The sequence below is a fragment of the Ictalurus punctatus genome, chromosome 16, assembly GCF_001660625.3.
Source record: "Ictalurus punctatus breed USDA103 chromosome 16, Coco_2.0, whole genome shotgun sequence".
NCBI classification, from domain to species: Eukaryota; Metazoa; Chordata; class Actinopteri; order Siluriformes; family Ictaluridae; genus Ictalurus; species Ictalurus punctatus.
In genome coordinates, this window is record NC_030431.2 from 19,721,565 (window position 1) to 19,742,707 (window position 21,143).

At 37.2% G+C, this 21,143-nt stretch overlaps 1 protein-coding gene across 5 annotated transcripts in view; it reads right to left on the bottom strand.

Moving 5' to 3' along the window:
* palm2akap2 (PALM2 and AKAP2 fusion) overlaps positions 1 to 19,042 on the bottom strand; it is an 83,417-nt gene extending 64,375 nt beyond the window's left edge. For 3 of the 5 annotated variants that reach the window (XM_017489629.3, XM_017489628.3, XM_017489625.3), the window contains exons 1-4: positions 18,715 to 19,042; positions 18,524 to 18,569; positions 6,761 to 6,841; positions 3,449 to 3,579 (exon numbers count right to left, since the gene is read on the bottom strand). In XM_017489629.3, the coding sequence (XP_017345118.1) occupies positions 3,449 to 3,579; positions 6,761 to 6,841; positions 18,524 to 18,569; positions 18,715 to 18,770 (314 nt within the window). In that variant the 5' untranslated portion in view covers positions 18,771 to 19,042. Of the gene's footprint in view, positions 1 to 3,448; positions 3,580 to 6,760; positions 6,842 to 18,523; positions 18,570 to 18,710 lie in introns of all 5 variants that reach the window. The other 2 variants (XM_047161033.2, XM_017489627.3) reach the window with 2 other exon arrangements.
* Positions 19,043 to 21,143: the final 2,101 nt, after the last annotated feature.

Genomic DNA, 21,143 nt, shown 5'->3' on the forward strand with positions numbered 1-21,143 from the left:
AAATGAAGGTGTTATGGGGCTCATTTTATCCAATTATACTGTGGATGAAAGCATTTGCATAAAACCACCGCAATATAAGCACTTTCTTTAATCTCCAGATCTCTTATTTAGAACAGCTTTACAAAATAAATTAGCAAGACAATTTAGGAACAGCCTCCACTGTTTCACCTCAGTGTATTTATTGGCGGTGAAAACAATCTTATTGTGCTCTATTTTATTTTGGGGACAAACTCTAATAGTCATTTCCTCTGTGTCATACCAGAGCTTTTCTGTTCTTCCGGTACTCATGAATTGAGCATAAACTTTCCCATTTCAGCTGAGAAATAGTCACCTGTCAGGACACACCCAAAACCCCTCTGTAATCACAGCTAGACAGAATTTATAATGTGTTCATTAAGTATCCTAACACAACCATGTGCAAACAAAAACACCTGTTGGAAAAAAAACAACCTCATAACTGTCCTTTTTCATTCAGGGATTATGTAGCTGTTATATAGCACTATGAACATAACCGTTAAATAAAACTGAAAGATTAATGTGTATTTAGTAATAGTATTAAGAGCAATTCTTTCATTTAAAGTTTATTGTGAGAGTATACACAGTGTGTATTACAGAATTCAGAGAAGATGTGTATAAACCAGTGTCTTCATCATGGTAGTGAAAATCTTGTGGAACTGCTGGACCTAGTAGCTTAAACCGTTATGCTAAGGTGTGTATACGATTGTATTATTATGGAAAAGATGAAAGGAAATCCCACCCAGAAATGAAAATAATCTTAACTTTGAAACAAATTCATCACTTCCAAATTGCTTGCCAGTCATCCAGCAATGTCATGCCGTGTCATAACCCTTTTAACCTCATAGCATTTATCATTACCACACAATGCCAATGGATTTCACATATGCTGTAATTATTAAGACTCGCCCTCAGACATATCCTCATTATAAAATCACTTACATAATCACGATAGGGTGCCAAAATGGAAAACAATAACACAACGCCTGTTTTTAATGCATTCCACAAAACCAGGAATAGAAAGCGCTTCTCACATTTCCTCACACAGTAATGGAACACAAATCACTTGATACTAATGCACAAAGGATTAATTAATACAGAGCAGAGAAACCAAAAATCTGTAGCCCATGGCTGGACTGGCTTCTGTGGCTCTTCACACATCATCCTTATACACCGTTAAGCCGTGTTTAATCACTGCTTGTGAGGCCATGCAGCCTCGAGGTCTCCCCACACATAAATGAAAACACATGCAAACATAATGAGCCCCAATTGGGGCGTTTTAGCTGCTTTCGACAACCAAACAGCTTCTGTGTTGTTTGAGTGTTCACAGTGCTAATGATTTTGGGTTTTAAGTGTACTACACCACCGATGAACAGACAAGAAGAATGTGCTTTTAATAAGCAGATGTAGGAAGGTATTACATCAGCATATATGTGTGAATGGGTACATTTGATCTCCAATAAAAAAGAAAAAGACAAACGAGCCATACTGGATTCATTATACTTTCTAGCCCATTTTACTCTACATCATGAATTGTTAACATAATGCACTATAAGTAGTATTCATAACACATTATATCACCAGTAACAAAGGAAACTGTGCTGCATAGTGTGTAAAGTTATTTTTTTCCCATTATATAAAATACACCAGCCAGATTATCATGTTATAAAACATTACAACTACTGAAAAAACTTTTTGGGGTGTACATTTAGCGCTCTGAATCTCTCTCTCTCTCTCCTCTCTCACTTGAGTGAAAGATGAGTTCAAAACATTTCTACATTTTAAAAAAATACCGTAAAGAGCAGAAAACAGTAGTAAATGAAACAAAATCAATATTTGGTGTGACAAATTAAATAAATAAAAATAAAAATAGTAGTCTACAGTACAATTAGTACAGATTTATAAGGAAATGAGCTGTAATTTTTATTGAGCATCTTGCAGAACCAGCCACAGTTCTTCTGGAAGCTTTGACAATCTTTGACTTGCTTCTTATTTTTGCAGTGAACCCCAGCAGCCTTCATTGTGTTTTTTTTTGTCTGAAAAGTGTCTCTTACATAATATGCTGCTTTCTTTACTGACACACAAACATTTTTCTGTAACATGTAAATTTGTGCTTGAAAACTAATGTTTGGGAATCTAAAATGTTTTTTGGACTGACTTAGTCATAAAAAAAAAAAAAAAAACTATAACAATGTTTATACTAAAAAATAGAATAGGGTGCCTAAAACTTTTACACAGTATTGTATATATAACTACAGTGTAGTTTTCGGCTTGTTAAAACATTGGAAATGTTGATTTAATAAATGTTTAAAAAAAAATTAATAATAAGTTTCTAAGTTATTCTATTTAGGGTATAAAACAATATGTCCCTCAATAATCTATATTCAGTAATGAAAAATATATAAATTTAGTTGTCTGGGCAGGTATCAGCGTTTGTAAGACTAAACATACTGCTATAAACAAACTGGATTTCTTTACTATTGGTGATATAATGTGCTATAAATGCTACTTATAATGCATTCTGTTAACAATTCAATGCATTATAAACATTACTATAAACTGTAATGCATTTTTGTGAATAATGCTAACAATGTGTCTAATGCCTTATGAATGCATTAATGTCTTCATGGAAAATGCTACCAAATTATCTTGCAAGACATGATGATGACATGTCAGTTTTTAAACCCTAGACCTGAGTTATACTTATCTACTCTTACTAGCACTTCATTCGGATTTATTTAGTAAAGCTCTTGCTACTGTATGAAGTCATGTCTCTGCATTTATTTTGGTTCTTGGACTCAACTCAACATTGGCATTGGAGAGACTATTTAAAAGTCATTTTCGGTGTCCTTGAAACCATGAACCTTTCACTGACATAAAAGACATAGCATTATTCATAGATCTGGAGGCTGACAGCTACACATACTGTACTAACCTCTGTTTTTATTATTCATAAGGACAAACAAGGAAAACACCATCTGTTTGGACTTCAGAGAATCATTTGGAAGGAACCCTGCAATCACATGTTGGGTAAACCAAACGTTAATGTAATGACGTTATTATTTACCATATGACGTGGAATCCAACATCCCTTTGATGTTTTCTTAATTAGAAGCCAAGTTAACCAGAAAACCAGATCCCAGCTCTGACCAGAGGATGTATATAGTAATTCCTATGTTTTAGTGAATGGTCACTAAATGGATGCTATTACAGGAAATGAGCTATGTAGGCCCAAAATGTACCTTCTTTGGCAAAGTGTTAAAAAAAATCTTGTCATAAACACAGAAAATAGCTATAACTGTTTAAAAGTTAAAAACAGCTATAACTACAGCAGCATTGGTGAGTCCAAAATTATGAGGCTTCTGAAAAAATGGCCTAACTATAAAGAGTAGAAAAGATATACTGTATGAGTATAAACATACTGCATGCATACCTCTGAATGGAGTCTTCTAGTTTCTTGGCATGTAGCTCATCCTGCTCAACCTGTTTCCTGCGTCCCTCATCTTCCTCATCAGGCCCCGTTGGAGTACCTTGTAGAAGCCACCTCTCTCTCATGGCTTTGGACTAGAAAATACACAACAACATTTGTTCATTTTGGTATATTGGACCAGATTTATTATTATTATTATTATTTTTTGGCATAAAACTAATTGCTTATATAGAAATATGACATTACATTCCCAGAGGCTCTAAGTTCTAACCTACTTAATCATTGTGGTGTTCCCTGACCTATCGGAGAAACCCCTCCTTTCAGCAAGGTACATTTTATACACAGACTCAGCATGTGAATCTCTGATGGGAACACCATGCAAAGCAGCCTGCTACAGATAATAGATGTTATAGTGAGCAGGTCCTCTGGTGAGATTACATTGGCAGGGTTTTTGTGGTCAGTTTTTGCTGGAGTTGTGAAACCCCATAAGGCTCTAGTCAGCAGGCCTCATGTTGACGGTCAGTCCTGAGAACCCAGGAATGCTCCTGACCATTTCACAACCTGTAGAAGGTATGCAGCAGCAACCAGAGCACAACTTCTGAGATTTCAGGATTGCCTGCTTGCTGTGTAAGAAGACCCTGGGTGATGGTTTGACCTATCAAGCAGCATGAAAGGTTTGCTAAAATGAATACATGCTGTATAAAGTTCAAAAAAGCATGTTTGGTTTGGATTATGGTTTATGATTATGGATTATGGTTTTATAGTATCTTACCTAGCAAATGATAATGTAAATGTAAATGCAAAAAAGTATTGTTATGTTATTATATAATAATATTAAAGTAAAATTTTATGCAGTCTTGTATTTTATGTAGCTGTTCTGCTAATTTATAGCAAACTGACAAATTTACCTGTGAATTATCAGCATACAGTAGAAGTGAAAGCCAACATCATAATGCGTTTTGCTAAGGCTATACTAGTATTTTAAGCTGCATTTATTGCACAGAGTGTCATAACACAGTTTCCCACACATAGATTATACTTGGGCTCATCACCAAAATAAATTGCTGACCACCCAGGTCTACTTTGTCACATTAAATAATCACATAAGATTTGTATCTTTAATAAGAATTGATTTAATAATGTTTACAATTTCTTATAATGTGCGAGTATATGCACTGACTATCAGATTAGTATAAACATGCATTGCAAAACAATTACTGGTAAATGTGCAGCTTTGTTTCTATCAGCATTTTTTCTTCTTGCATGAGAACCATTATTTCTTAAAGAAATGCATTGTTATATTTAGAACTTCACCTTTGACATGGTTACGAGTACTATCTACAGTAATTCCAGTTTGCACTTGTATTCTATCAGAAAGCTGCAAATCTAATGTGCAGTCTCTGTGCTAGATCACCCCCAAGTTTATTTAAGATCTGTGGGAAACCGTCTAACACTGAAATAGTTAGCATCACCATCAGACTTTTCTATAAAGTGTAAAAATGTCTGAGGTTTGCTGCTCTTTATGATGTCAAAGTGCTAGATACAAGAAGCCTCCAAGAAGCATAGGGTTAGGGTTAGGATTCATATATTTTACTATTGAGAGAAAACAACTTGTTATAAAGCACAGTTTGAAGTTCATTATTGTCTTGTTTAAACAAGACAATTCTTGACAAAGTCTTGTTTGCTTGTATCTTTCTCATTTGTAAGTCGTTTTGGATAAAAGCGACTGCTAAGTGAATAAATGTAAATGTAAATGTAAAAATGGAATATATTCCATGAAAAAGTACAAATGGGCACCAATTGTCACATTTTCAAATGGAAATATCTAAAAACAAGCCTGTGCTTTCAAATGTGTTACTGGGTGAAATTTCCTTTTTTGCAACTTTCTAGTGAAAACTTGATTCAGACTATGTAAACACCCGCTGCTAAAAAAAAAAAAAACATTCCACTTCCTGGATCTGTCCTTCTTTTCCAGCCCAAACTAATCCCTCATTTGCTTTACCCAGCCTTCACACACAAATGTCTCTGTATAACCACTCTAAGTGAATTCAGTTACTTTTACATGTTGTTCATAGTTTTCATAGCGTGATAATTGGTATGAGGACCAGACTTGTCAAAAAGCTGCTGGCAGTTGCATGCTAGCTCCTGGTCACTAATGTATTGTTAGAGTGCTTTAAAAGTAGGCACTTCAAGTGCTACATCAAAACACGTAGCAGCGTCCCAAAAAGAGCCAACTTTGTATTATTTAGTTACACTACAACACTGGAATATTGGCAATGAAATATTTTCAGTTCAACATGTCGTAATTTCTGAATACTGGCTCAACAGTAAGACAAATCTTTTAACCAGCACTTTGTCCTCTGTGTTTGTTTTTTCTGCCTGCCCCAGACGTGCAACCTGATTGGTTGGGGAGTAAAAAAAAAGTGCTTTATGTAACTCAATGCTTTTTTGAAAAGTTTAACTTTAAAAAAAACAAAACAAAACTCTGCAATCCTTGCTAATGGTCAAAGAAAGGCTGCAGTACTCCCACCTTGCAATACTTCCTGTTGAATTACATGTAAAATATGCACGAGTGGTTGAGAAAAACCCATAGTGTGAATGAAAGCAGACTTAGAAAACCTTAACTGCTTATTCTCTGTCTAAGCCCTGTCTCAGCCCAATGTGTTTATGTCCTCAGAAATGTCCTCCATGCATGTATTTTTTTTTATCAGATATTTCTCAGCCTCTCAAAACAAGTGTCTCATTGCCCTAAAGTTATCTTTTCTCAAGAGAGCTCAATAACAAAAACCCTTTAGAGAGTCAAATTAAATTTGGCCCATTTGTTTCTTTGTGAAATCAACTAGCATAAAATGCAAGCAATTACACCACAAAGCTATTCTGTGTGATTCATGCAAAGCGATGTCTATCTGATTACATTAAGCATTCCTAAAGGAGAGGGTTGCAGACCATAGTTAGCAGACTCCTTATAGAGTAGGAAATCTGCCATATCCCTAGCATCTTATTTTACAAACAAACCACCAGGACATAAAAAAAAAGAAATCTCAGAGATCTAAAGTAATCCCACAAGGAGCAGATTGTTAACACAATGACAGGATTACCAAATTAAAATATAATTTTTAAGGGATATTTTAACAATCAGATTTTTAGATTTACTTTATTATTTTTACAATAACTTCATACTTTTCTTCATACTTGTAACATATTACACATTCTTATCAGTTAATTTCTTAGCCAAGTCTGGCCAAATGCTCAAAAATACTGAAGGTCTTTTTTTTTTTTTCTAGAAAACTTTAGACTTTGAGAAGTATTTCATACCTTAAGATGTTGAAGTTGCAGAACAAGATCATCTAACTGTCTTCTTTTATCCTCAATCTCTGTTTGTCTTTTTCGTTTCTCCTGAAAAAAGAAAAATGCAGAGTTTCAGTGATTAAGAGCAGATATTTAGATTGTGTCTATCTAATTTCATATACTATGATGTGATAGATAAAGAGCAGATAAGAAGATGGCACCTTCTGAAAATAAGAGCAGATAAGAAAATCCCAACATTTGTACCTGTGTCTTTTAAATGTCTCTGGATGTGGATTTGAACCAAAAATGGGCATTTTCTGTACTGGAAAGATTATTTATTTATTTATTTGTTTGTTTGTTTAAAATCAAATAAATAAACGTGAACTTGAAGTCGTTTTTTCATATATAAAATCTAACAAGTACCAATTTGCAGAACTATTTTCAGCTCCTGAACTTGTCCTCAACTGTTCCTCAACTGAATAAGCTAATCTTTTAAAACAATGAAAAAAAGACAACTATTGATTATAGTTGCCAACAATAGCCACCTAATAATATTTGATCAGATATAATTTAGTTTTTGGTTTTGTTACATTCCAAAAAAATCTCAAACATTTACTGATGCACTGATGATCAGAATCTACTATGAAGCTGGGATACACTGTGCTGCTAGTCAAAATGGGGTCAATCAAGCAGAATTTCATTATAACGCCTGTAAGATTTTCTAAATACTGTCAATCAATAATGTTGTAATCATTATGGAGAGATGCTGCCCTGTGCACAGGGCCCCCCCTATTCATGTCTGTATTTGTATCTGGTCAGAACACAATATCGGTTTATACTGAATAATATGTTCATATTCAGTTACTTCCTTAGTTTATTATATCCAAATATAAATGATAACAATGCTGTATATTTATTGAAATCAAACAAACAGCTCATCCATTATACACACAGCCATATCTGACTTTAAGGATCTCACAAGGATTCTCATGGGTCTAATAACCCCTTGGAGAGGCTCTTTACACTCACTGTATCCTGCCTTCTCACCGTCACGTGTTTCCATATGAGCAGTTTTTCCCACAGTTCCTTTCAACCCTCAAATGAGCAAAAAGAGGGCAAATTTAGATGGGAACTTTGGGCTCAGTAAGAAAATATTTCCCTTTTCAACTCATTTACCCCCATTTGATAGGCTAAGATGTAAAAAGTTAAATGTTCCATGGGAATGTGGCTGAATTTACACCAACAAACAAAAATAAGCAGGAAGTCAGTGTCATGTCACCGCACTAGGAGGTCTCATTCATAAATCACTTTTATGATGACCATTCAGTAACATTTAAAAATTAATTTATAATTGTAAGAAATATGTGACCTCTTAGCTTAGTCAAGATTTGTCAGGTCTCTAAGGTGAAATTGAACGATATTGGAACCATCTTTAATCTTTGATTCCTGCCAATGTACACAAAGCCATGCCCCCAGAATCAACGGTTGCCAGAGATGATTGGTTAGAGTCAGGATTCCCAAGGATCGCTATGACATCACTTTCAAGAGATGAAGTAGACTGTGTATTAAGGATACTTCACTGTTTAGATATAGATGATAAAAGTACTTAACATTTGTTGTACTGCATTAGAGAAGATAACACTACATTCATCCTCTTCACCAGTAATAAATCTATTGATCTTAGAAAAGCAATATTTCATCAAGTTTGACTACTTTTCTTGTTAAATTTCTTGGAAGCATAACATAGATTTTTAGCTCACAGTAAAAGTATGTAGACAACTGCACCTTTAAATTACACGATAACAAAATACTAAACAAGCTCCTAAAATTCCACACCCCAACACAATATGGTGCTTTGTGTAATATCAATTCAATGACACTAATAATCTTTTATAAACACAAGATGCATGGAGTGTACAAAGGAAGTTGTGGGGGCTGTGATGTTGACTGGTTCAAATGTCCAACAGATGTAGCTTTTTTCCACAGTAAACACCACACATGATTCACTTCCTGTTCTCAAATTCCCAAAAAAAAAGGTCCAGAAAAGGACCATGTTGCCCCACATGTAGGTTATTCTCGTTCTCTACCATCGGAACAAATGGCTATGGCTGTGCTGACACCGATTCACGGCTGCATTCCAGACCTGAGCTACAGTGCTGGATTTTGTACTCCCTTGGGTAATCTCACGAATGTGAACTAATATGGAATCCAGATGTGAGTGAAAAGCAAATGTGGTCTCAAAATGGCTTTTTTTAAAATGTAGACCATTGTTCAGTGGATGATGTCACATGAGAAAGGACATGGAAGGACCTTCATTATTTTAGTTTGACTACTCTTGGTAATTATTTACCCCTGAACAAGCATCATGGACTAGTCACATATCCACACACTCATCTACAAACATGCACTGTTGATTCTACAGAGTAGCTGTAGCATTAAAGGGGAACTAGATCTGTCTCTAGATGGATTAATCGCTCACACGTTCTTGGCCCAATGCAAAGTCTGTCCCTGTCCTAGCAGACACATCTGAACTATGTTTAATCCTCAGGTTATACACTCCATCTGATGATTACCAGTTTGGCAGCAACAATATAAACTCTGACTCCTTGATGTTAAACCTTTTCAGAGTTGGAAAAACACATGGAAGTGTTGCAGCGTTTCCTCCAAGACTGTCAGGAGTGCAGATGTTAAACACACACACAAGCATAGGTAAAAATTGACAAATATTCATCTATTTTTTCTTGTTACATTGTTAAGAGCTCCTCAAGGTCATTGCAATTGTCATAGTCAAGGTAAAACCTGATGGTTCATGGTTTCACTGTGTTCTTTCATCCACTCATTCTTCTACATTAACCACTTTAACCTGGTCAGCATCATGGTGGATCCAGAGACTATCCTCGGAACAGTGGCCTTGAGCCGGGAATATATCCTGGATGGGACACCAGTTCATTGCAGAAAACCCATGCACACACATTCACACAGTTCTCTGACTAAGCCTAAATAATGCATATTTGGTTAAACCCAGTATAATGGATCACAGAACCTAAAGCCTTACAGCACAGCACAACAACAAACACCCATTTGAGACCTGCCATGGTTTTACTCTGAGCAAGAGGCTATAATTAGCTTAACAGTTCATTCTTCACCACGTGGCCGGTGAAATTTCACTGTGGAATGGCAATGGCCTCCACACCCAACCTAACACCGCTGGAGGATCTATTTCTCACCAAGCACTCCGACACATATTGAAGATCAGCTTAAAATACTAACTGAGCCAGGAACAACACTGTACACCAGCATGCAAGATGCATTCTTCATCTTGGACTTTGGTGGTATGACAAGCATGTCATGAAATACAGCCTGAGAATATGAGGTCATTGGAGATTTATGCATACCTAATTTCCAGACTGAATTCTGCATCTGCAACAAATTGCGTAAAATAGGATGTGCAAGACAGCAGGTAATATTCACAATAAAGTCATATTAGCAGGGCCTGGTGAGTGTATAATGACTAAACAAAGAGCATCTTGTTTCTGGCATTACTGGGATCAGATTGAAAACATCTGTTTTGCAGTAATGCAGCAACATTTCTTTTTGTGCTGGCAACACCAGAGTCACTTTTTAGAAATACAAGAATGTCTTTGGAATATAGCTTAAGATCTGTGGTTTGAAATCCTGACCAGCCAAACTTAACAAGTAGGACAGCCTGACTGAAGCCACGCTGTGCCGGTGTAAATCTTGTCCTGCCACCATAGCTTCCTATAGCATCCCGGCAATGTTCTTGACAGCAATCCATGTAAACGATGCTCCTCTTGAGGACTGAACTGTAACCTTCCACATTGTGGGTGTAAAACTATAAGATTGTGTTCATTAGGTTCATTAGTCTAATCTACAGATTTACACACCTACAGTAAGCATATGTTTAGATTTACTAAGGCCAGTTCACTGCCACTTATAATCTGCCAAAATGGAGTACATGAGTTCTGAGTGGAAAGCTCATCTAATCGGATTGAGGGACCAGCATGTTAGAAAACTGACCATTTAGCCAGTATGTCACACTATATTTGACACATTCTGCAATGACACAATCCATTAAGTAGGAGTTGAGATTTGCGATGTGTCATTGTTAACTTCTACGCCTCTACTGGTAACTATGCTGACCTTTCTAATGACTGTTCCTCCCTCATCTACTGAAAAAGGCAAACAATACCATAACTGGCCTGAATGATTTAATAGTATTACTGTAGTAATGGAATATTTTGCAATTAGCATATGACAATGATCATGTCTGGCTAAGATAAATGGACTAACAGGGTAAAGCCTTCCCTCTGTTTGACGGGAAAATACATAAAAAACAGGCACAAACTTTGGCATCCATGTTGCATGATTTGCTGTAGCAAATGGCTTAAAGAGGAGCAGCACTAACAGTCCAAATTAAACATAAATAGAATGGTATAAAGTAAAGGTGTGGCTGATTTCTTTCTAGCGCAGACCATAGATTCACACAGCTTATTGCTGAAACATTTGGTGTTTTACATTTGATGAAACACCCATTATATTTTGCACACATTGGCAATAATCTGTTGAAATCCACTTTGCTGAAACATCCATAACACATCATCAGCGCGCATGTATTACAATGGCAGTGTAATAAACAGGAATGAAGTGAATTACTTTCTTGAACAGTGATTTTTAAAAATGCCTTTGGAAGGCAATCTAAGACTAGACAAATATTGTCTAATTGTAGTACAAGTTATAAACAACAGAACTGTAAGTTTTGTGTGATCTGAATAAACAAGCTGACTAGAAGAATTTACTTAAAAATAGTGTTGCATATCTGTTTGCGATGAAGACCCTGAGCTATGCTGTTACACACAGGTTACACACTATTTACTTAGCTATTTCATGCACCATATGTTTGTAACAGGTTTGTCATTTGAACTACGGAATTACTAGCACTTTTACCTGTCCAGAGTTTTATCAGTAGAAGATAACAACAGCCAGCGTGAAGGTGTCTGGTTATCAAAACAAACACAAGCACTCATCTCTGGACTAAAATAGAGCAGACAAACATTTCTCACTAAAAGCAGTTTGAGAATGGGAACCACAGATATGCCTTTTTTAGAACTCTTTTTTACTCTATTTACTTAGATGAAACATGTTTTCAGCCAAATATTGGAAGTCTCTGTGTCTCTGGTTCTGAATAGGTATTCAGTACTTAACCATTAAAAAGCCACAATATTCATAATAAGAGATCACAATAAAAACTACACTACAAGTTTTTTTTTGTGGATATATGATTCATTAAGTCAGCTTTTTATCCAAGCAAGAAATAGAATCATAAATATATGAACCAAGAATTCATGGAGCAAGTACTTTAGATATTTGCTTAAGCTGTGTGAGATGTCTGTAGTGATTAACCACACAAATATAAACCTCTTTATGGTGTTTACTGTGTATCCTCAGGCAGTACACAGAAAAAATCCTTTCAGATGGGATAAAGAAGACCTGACACTTTCTTCAATAACACTACACACTAAGTACCAAAGTCAAATCTGATCACTGTGATTGATTTCGGAAAGACATAGCAGCTCAAATAGGATTAGAATGGGGTTGAGTGATCCGAGTTAACTTTTCCAATATACAGTAAATCATAAATGATTTAGTCTGAGCTAAGAGACCAGATGTGAGTTGTGAGTGCAACTTATTACCATTTATTGGTCAGTAACATTTTTATGTGGACGTTAACAACATTACCACGATCCTTAGCAGCGAAATAAATCCAAACTCCAGACCTATACAAAAAAAGCCTTACAGTGAACAAGAACATGGCTTCAACACAAACCATTTCAAACAGACACACACACAATAGCTGATTAGAGCTACAGCAAAATGCAACATCAGTGGTTCATTCTTGAGTGATTTCATACTTTGACCACCAAATGAAGGTATGTGGTTGATTACATCCATGAGGCATGCATTTGTGTTAAATCTAGGAGAGAATTACAAATCTGTCCAGCATGAGTGAAACCTTCCATCCATCCATCCATCCATTTCCTGTGCCGTTTATCCTACACAGGGTCGCGGGGAACCTGGAGCCTATCCCAGGGGCACAAGGCGGGGGACACACTGGATGGGGTGCCAACCCATCGCAGGGCACAATCATACATACACGGTCACACACCCATTCACACACTATTGACAATTTGGAAACGCCAACCAGCCTCCAACACATGTCTTTTGACTGCAGAAGGAAACCGGAGTACCTGGAGGAAACCTCCAAGGTACGGGGAGAACATGAAAACTACACGCACACAGGGCACAGTCGGGAATCGAACCCCTAACCCTGGAGATGCGAGGCAAACATGCTAACCCGCATGAATGAAACAGCTTTTTATAGTGTTTTGATACACAGCAGAGAAATCTCTTTGAGGCCAAAAAATAGCTACTAACTAATATATCTGTTGTAATAATATGAAGAAATATTTTTTTGTCTCATATAATGTTAAAACACTGTTGTACAAGATGTAACCGATTGAGTTAGCAACAACTTGATTTAAATGTGTTTGTTTCACAGTTTATTGTGTTACAACCTGGAACTGAAATGGCCATAATAAGGATTTTAAAAATATAAATGTTTTGATTGCTTAAGTATTATTTTGCTGTGAAACCAGTAAATTTGTTTTTTTTGTGTGTGAAAGAGACATGGTTATTTTAGTTAAGTTGCTAATGAAAAATTATGTCACAGTAGCACACTTTGTCAGTCGCTGAGTTTATGGCCCTATGTTTATTGCTCTATTTTGCTGCTAGTGAAATAACAGAGACTAGCTTTATTGAATTTTTCAGAATTCACAGCCCACCAGAAAGTTTTAATTTAGTACACTATTTAAAACACCCATAAGCCATACTGCATGTTTAAGCCATACTCCTGATCTAGATACTTTTTGCAACATTTTCTATTAAAGATGGTTATGATACACCATATGGCCAAAAGTGTGTTTGTTGAACATCTCAGTCCAGATTTATTCCCTCTTTACTTTTATAATAACTTCCACTCTTCTGGGAAGGCTTTCCGCTCGATTTTGGAGCTGTGGGGATTTGTCCATTCAGCCACAAGAGCATTAGTGAGGTCAGGCACTGATGTCGGGTGAGGAGACCTGGGGCACAGTCAGCGTTCCAGTTCATCCCAAAAGTGCTCAGTGAGGTTGAAGTCAGGGCTCTGCGCAGGACACTTGAGTTCTTCTACTCCAACCCTGGCAAACTTCACTTAGTTCCAGTGAAGGGAAATTGTACAATTGTGCTACAGCATTCAGAGACACCCTTTACATTTGTGTGCTTCCAACTTGATGGCAACAGTTTGGGGAAGACCAACATATAGGTGTGATGGTCAGGTGTCCATATAGTGTGTATTGCATATCAACCAACTTCACTCTATATTTCTCTCTCCTTCCATATTAAAAAGGTGCTTCATTACTTAAGAGTAGCACACTGTAAATTGATAAAGGTTGCATATGCCACCTGCTTTTCATCAAAATAAATAATTAACTAATACTTAATTTTTTAAACATTAATAATGCATTCATGCAACATCTTACATACATTTCTCTCATTATTACTGACTGCTTTTCTAAATGGCCATTTAGTATTTCAATACTGTGTGGAAGCCTGTCCAAAGAACCTCACACTGCAATGCATGAGCACTGTTATAACAATAATTATTGACTTAAATGTATCAAATATCAAAATCTAAAATAATATTTCTTCCCAGGTGGCAAAAAACTTCAAGATCAGAAGTAGCCTTTGATCCGATTAAAGCTATCACATTGTCACCTGCAAATCAAATTACTCGAGCCATACTGTAAAGATATTTCCATTAAAATATGAAAGCACAATGATGCAATAGTGATGAGTTTTTCTTGACCATGGACTGCATTATGTGCATGGAAGTAGACTTGTGTCAGTAAAGCTACACCTTGCAGTAGAGTCTATAAACCAAATTCATCTAAATTAAATTCAGTGACATAATTAGTCATTAATAATCATTTGCATTAACAATATATGTGTCTAATTATTATAGTAACTGTATGGAAAACATTGCAAAATAATGAATAATAATAATACTAGTATTAATAACATTAATTAATTACTAACATTAATTAGCACTTCAAGAATGAGTCTGAAGAGAAAACGTTTATTTGGCAATGTGGGAATAATGAGATTGCTGACATTTGAAGCCACTGGTTAAAAGATTATTTGCATTTATTTATAGGGCAGACACTAGATCCATTTTTTGATATTGGGTGTCCAAGAACACACTAAGCTCCTCAACTACCATATTATGCCTTCCATTTGCAAGATATCTGATATGTTGCTTATGCAAAATGAATGGTCACATGATGATATTACTGTATTGGCTACATAGTTGCTCAATACAGTATATCCTAATGCTTAAGGAATTCAATAAAAATACCTACAACACTATAGCAATAATTTGAATGAACATGAGCTAGATAGGATTAGTCAGAATGGGTTGTGTAGAACTAACAGACCCCTCAAAGTAACAGACTACTCAAATGTGATTTAAGGTAAGTTTGCTGGGGAAATTGAAGTGAAAAGACTTCTCAAAGCTGGCAGCTGGCAGACACTTTTATCCAAAGTGATGTATGATTTACCTGAGTGGCTGAGGGTTACGGGTCTTGCTCAAACACTTAGCAGTAGTTCTCTGACAGCCCCAGAACTGTATAAATAGGATTACTAAGCCACCAATGGGGTTTTATGAAGGCAGAAGGTCTAAACCAACACTGCTCCATCTTGACCAAAAAATCTTAGTCATTTTAAAGACAAGCATAATTGGTATATTCCCCCTGAATTATTAGAATGATTTCTTTCATGTTCCCCCTAATTCGATCATGCTGCATCACGGGGCAGCATAACACACTTGTTGGAAAGTGCTCTCTACCTCCTTCCACACATCTGAGCTCACAGACCAACAGTTGGCTAGCGTTGCTGTGATTGACAGGGGAAAAAGCAATGCCATCACTCCTACCCAGACAGCCCAGCCAATTCTGCTCTCTAGGACTCCTTGCTATAGCTGTGGTATCTGAATTTTCACTCTCCTGACAACGAATGTACAAATGAATATTTTTGTTACAAATTACTCTGACTAGAGCACAAATACATTCATCCTTTCCTTTGTAGCCTGTCCTTCAGACTTGAGGTCTTATACTGTGTTGATGTTTGTTCTCCAACTCCCACATAATGTGTTAATGGAAGACAGGCAGCTGGGCCTCAAACCCCAGCAGCTACAGAAAGCTGAGCCCACCTGAATGGAGCTCCCATGCCTCCACCCTTTTCAAATATGCTGAAGTCTAGTCAAGCTGGCCAACACAGCTGCTACTAAATTTAGCTTGTTCATTATAGTGGCCCTGCCCTTTCCTGCAAAACCTCTATGCAACATCGGACTTCAGTTTGCTCGAAATCATCTGTATGCAGTAAGTATGTCTGGATTGCTTGCAGCAGGTGTGTAGACCAGGTTTAGCTTTCCAGCCCACACACCCTCCTCCTCCTAGTGCTTTGCATCCAGCAAACCACTAGATTGGTAGTTAGACTAGCGACATTCTCTCATTCTGCAGCCAAACTGTGCCACAGTTTTTGGCTTTTGGTTTTTGGCTCAGGGTGAAAGTTGTGCAATAAAAATGTATGCTAGAGCCAGTGAGACTGATCTATATACACTCACAAATAAAGCACAAAGCTTGAGAAACCTGAGATGTGATAATCACAGGCTGAAAACTGAACAACATTCAGTTAGTCATCTAATTTGGTGTGGTATACACAGTGCTAAGTAGTGCTGTGATGTAATGCTCACTTGCAAGACGAAAAACCTTCAAAATTCACTAATTCATAGCATAAAAATCCTGCAAATTATAATTGTTGTCAAATTAAATCCCACTAAAATATAGCCTCGGAGCTGGTTGGCTTCAGAAGCACAACCGCTTTTGGACTGCTTGGTGAACTTCAAGCAGCCCACAGTCTTTAGTGTTCTTGAGAGCATGGGAAAAGAAGGAGACTCAGATTAACTATATGTTTGGGATAAAATACACTCTGTATGGAGAAATTGAGAGAAACAGTCTGTAATCCTTTACCTTCTTCTTGGAAAACTCAGTCAAATCAAAAGTTATTCAGACACAACAAATAAAGCATTGTTTTGCTGTGTGTATACATACAGATGTGGTAGGGTTTTTGAATCTTTTTTCAGCCTCAAGCTCCTCTCTGTAGTATGTAGTAAAACTGTCTTGGCTACTCAGCCATGCCAACCTTGTTGGCTGTTGTTCAGAAACCTAATATCAGCCCCTCACTCATTCTACGAGCACATGGAAAGTTCTTAATTATTTATTACCATTCAACACAGCAGGCGGTTGAGTGAGATATGAAAAAAGGCAGCATGCTATGCGGTCTGCTCTAAATGCTTGTAATTTCATACTTCCATACCAAAGTCAGTAATTAAGCAGAAAGATTAGCTTGCAGAATGCCAGAAAGTGGAATTAATTGGCTAGCATTATATGTTTGGCTTGATATTAGTATGATTTAACATAACTCAGCCTTGTTGCCATGCACCATTAAGAGAAGTGTGTGGGTCTTTTTTTTCTTTTTCCAGCGATTTGGCATCAGAACAGGCAATGCAATAAAATCTGGCAACTTCAATCCCACACTGTTGTGGCTGACCATGCACAAAAATGAATTTCAAACTGAGTGGATAATGGCACGCGTATGACTTTTGATATGTCTGCAGCTTTCTATCTGAGTGTGTTGGAATGGATGACCTAAAAAGTTCTTAGATGTGAGGCACAATGGATGAGCTGCAATCACTGTTCTATGATTTCCAGAAACAATGCAATAACTAGTAATATGTCTTTGTTTCCACAAAATGAGCACGCAGTACCCAGTATTGCATGTGGTAATTCCTTCCATGTGTACACATTCTCATTTAAAACATTTCATTTTTCCTGGGTACGGTCAAGCATACCATTGTAATGATCTGAATCACGTCAGCGTCCATGTCTTTTCCCGGACTTCTGTTATTCAGGCTCAGAGTTTTCAGAGATGACTGTTTGCTACAGTTAATGTTCTACTTAAGTGAGAAAAAAAGTCTAAAAAGCTTTGTGGAAAAGAGCGTCCTCTCCTTTCTTGGCTCTCGAGCTGCTTGGCAGACCCCTTTTAACTTCAATTATTCAGACTTCCTCTGTCTCGCCATACTTAACCTTTTGCATAGCAGTCAACATCCTAAAGTCATTACTCTGTTTGCACTCTAATCTTCAACAAAGATGAAATATTTACCTTTCTATATTATTATCGTATTAGACTGAACAACCAACACTTTTGTACATGCAGTCCTCCCTGCCCGTGTCTACATTAGTCCCACCTCTGTTTGAGACATGTACACCTCGGAATCGTAAAGATTCTAGCGACGCAGCCAAAATAGTTCTCCATCTGTTGCTCACCACTCCAATGTGCACTGAAGTCCTGCAGCTGCCACCAAAATTAGCCACACACGTCCATACCTAGCTACAACCCCTGTCCTTCACTTTCTTGTTTTTTTTAGAGCTAGATGATCGACCTGCACCAGAATTTGTGGGAAAGCAACAGTTCTATCAAAGCCTACCAATATTAATGGAGCTAAGAAACTCCAGAGCAAAACCACAACCAGTGGTAACTCTAATTCTACAACAGATGTGAGTGTTTGTCAGCAGAACAAAGGAAAACACAAGAGAATTGCAAAGTTATGGAACTTACCGCCAGGGCCTGGAGCCTCTCTTTATGAAGTTCAGCCTCAGCCATCCTGGAAAGACAAGGGGAGAGGTCTCAGTAACCGTAAGGTACACTCTTCCAGTGTATGCGTGTGTGTGTGTGTGTATGTGTGTGTGTGTGTGTGTGTGTGTGTTTGGAAGTCAGTAAGATAATGATGGAGATGGAGACACACACACAGCTTTGGTCGTTTGCTCAAATCCAGTGAGACTGTGTGCTGAGAGCAAGTTCTCATTCACTGGCCATGTGCCTGCCAGATTGCTTCTCTCTCTCTCTCTCTCTCTGGCTCACTCTCCTCCCACCTCCCTCCCTTGCAGTCATGGGCCATGTATGTGCAGCAGGAGAGGGCAGCTGGGAGGAGGGAGGGAGGTAGAGATGGATAGTTGGTTTTCCCTCCTCCTGACGTTTCAGACAGAGCTGCTAGGAGACACGCAGGGCTGACACTGAGGAGGAGCGAAAGGACAACGGCATGTCACACCTCGTCTAACTGCTACTGCAGCTGAGTATGTGTTTGTGTGTGTGTAGGAGAGATAGACTGCTGGGAGGCAGAAGAGAGGTGTGCCTTACACTATGGATAGAAGAGGAAATAACTGCTCACTTTCAAATCTCAGAAATGTTAATATAAATGAGATGTTCATGATAATGAAAGTTTCAATTACTGCTGAGCTTTACAAGAAAACTTCACATATTCAAAGTTATTTATTATAACCATAGGAAAGAGTCACAAATCTGTCCAGCATGAGTAAAACCCTCCATCCATCCATCCATCCATCCGTTTTCTGTGCCGCTTATCCTACACAGGGTCTTGGGGAACCTGGAACCTATCCTAGGCGTCTCAGATGTGATGGTAAATTATTAATAATAGTCTCTTTTTTCTTTCTCGGCTAAAGCAATTGTCAGACAAAACACAAATAAAATTCCATTCGCCTGATGGAAAAGCTAATTTGCTGAAGGGGAAAGGACATGGGATGTGAAAGACAAGCACATGTTTCTGCTAGCTCTTACTTTTTCTTTACTCTGACTTCATGTGAAATGTATCCTGTGAATTCACAACCCTTGGTCAGCACAAAAGAAGAGAGCGGGCTGTGGTCTTTGGTCAGATAAAGCACAGGATAAAAGGTTTTATTTATCTATTATGCTGCATGGCAATATACGCTATTAAGAAATGTCAACACTGCCTCATAAACATATGAACTTAGAGATGTCCAAAGATTTCGACTGGGACACAATAGTTAACTATTCATGTGCGATCTCATAAAAACAGTGAACATAGCCATATTTAAATGTAGTATGAAATCACTGCTTATTGAAATCCATGCTTCTTTTAGCATATATGTAGCATGTTTTTCTTTTACTTGAAAAAAATTAAATAAATAAATAAATAAATAAATAAATAAATAATGTCAAGCTTGAATAATAAGCTGAGTTTATTAATGATTTTCCTCTAACTGTCATCATTTAATCAAGGTTTTTTAATATTGCCTAGCACTATTTACAATTTTAAGAAGATAGCTCTCAGTTGCCTTAACTCCCATGATTCCTTTCTTAAACAGTGACTGAATCAACTTGTAAATCATGTGATAATGTATTAACATCACAGGCATGGGTCAGTCATCATTGTTGGAGTAAAACAGCAAGAATGCAGCCAACAACTCTGCCAGTTACAGCCACTGGCTTTTAACAGCTTCCCAATGATCATTGAATTCCATTTTTACTACTGTTGCTGTGAAGCCAAGGACGACAGGATGGGGGTCCAACCAGCTCCTTTCCCTCCATCCATGCTCTCAGCTGGAGGAATACGAAAAGTCCTTATATGGGAAAGGCTGAGCTATGCGCCTCTGTGTGTGTGTGTGTGTGTGTGTGTGTGTGTGTGTGTGTGTGTGTGTGTGTGTGTGTGTGTGTGTGTGTGTCAGAAGCTTGTGGGAATAGTTAGACATGCACTTGATGTGATTCCAACATAAATGTACTGCACTACAGCAGTTTTTTTGTACTGTAGCAAAAAAAAAGAAAAAAAAAAGAAAAAGGAAGGGCTTGCCTCTTTCCTCATGCATTATTCACAGGTCTACTTTTATCGGTCATTCGGTCATGCTGAACATTTTTATAAATGAACAGAGAAGGGGCCGCTGTAGCATCCTCCAGCCAAAAATATTACCATGCTAATGGCTGCTTGTGCATTCTGACAACAAAGCACTTGATGTTAATAACCAGCTAAAACTGCTTCAAAATAATAGAGGTTGAGGTTCATTAATTAAAAGCTTCACTCTACAACATGACCTTAAACTATTGTGAAAACAAAATATTTAAACTTTAAAAAGTGACACTTTGCTTGTGATTTTAACTAAAACTTGATTAATGGTCCAGAAATAAATGTTTAAAATGAGCAAAATGATCTGCCAAAAGAACAAGATTATTTCAAGCTTGGATTTAGTACAATTGTCTAGAAATATGTTTTAGTAATCTTACATTTGGTTTAATGTAATCTTGCAATGATAAATTCTAGACACATTTGACTATATTCAAGATATTTTCACTAACTTGTTGGAACAGGTAAAACAGGTGAAATATCAGTACCCAATACCCAAATGCCCAATTTGGCAAAAAATAATTT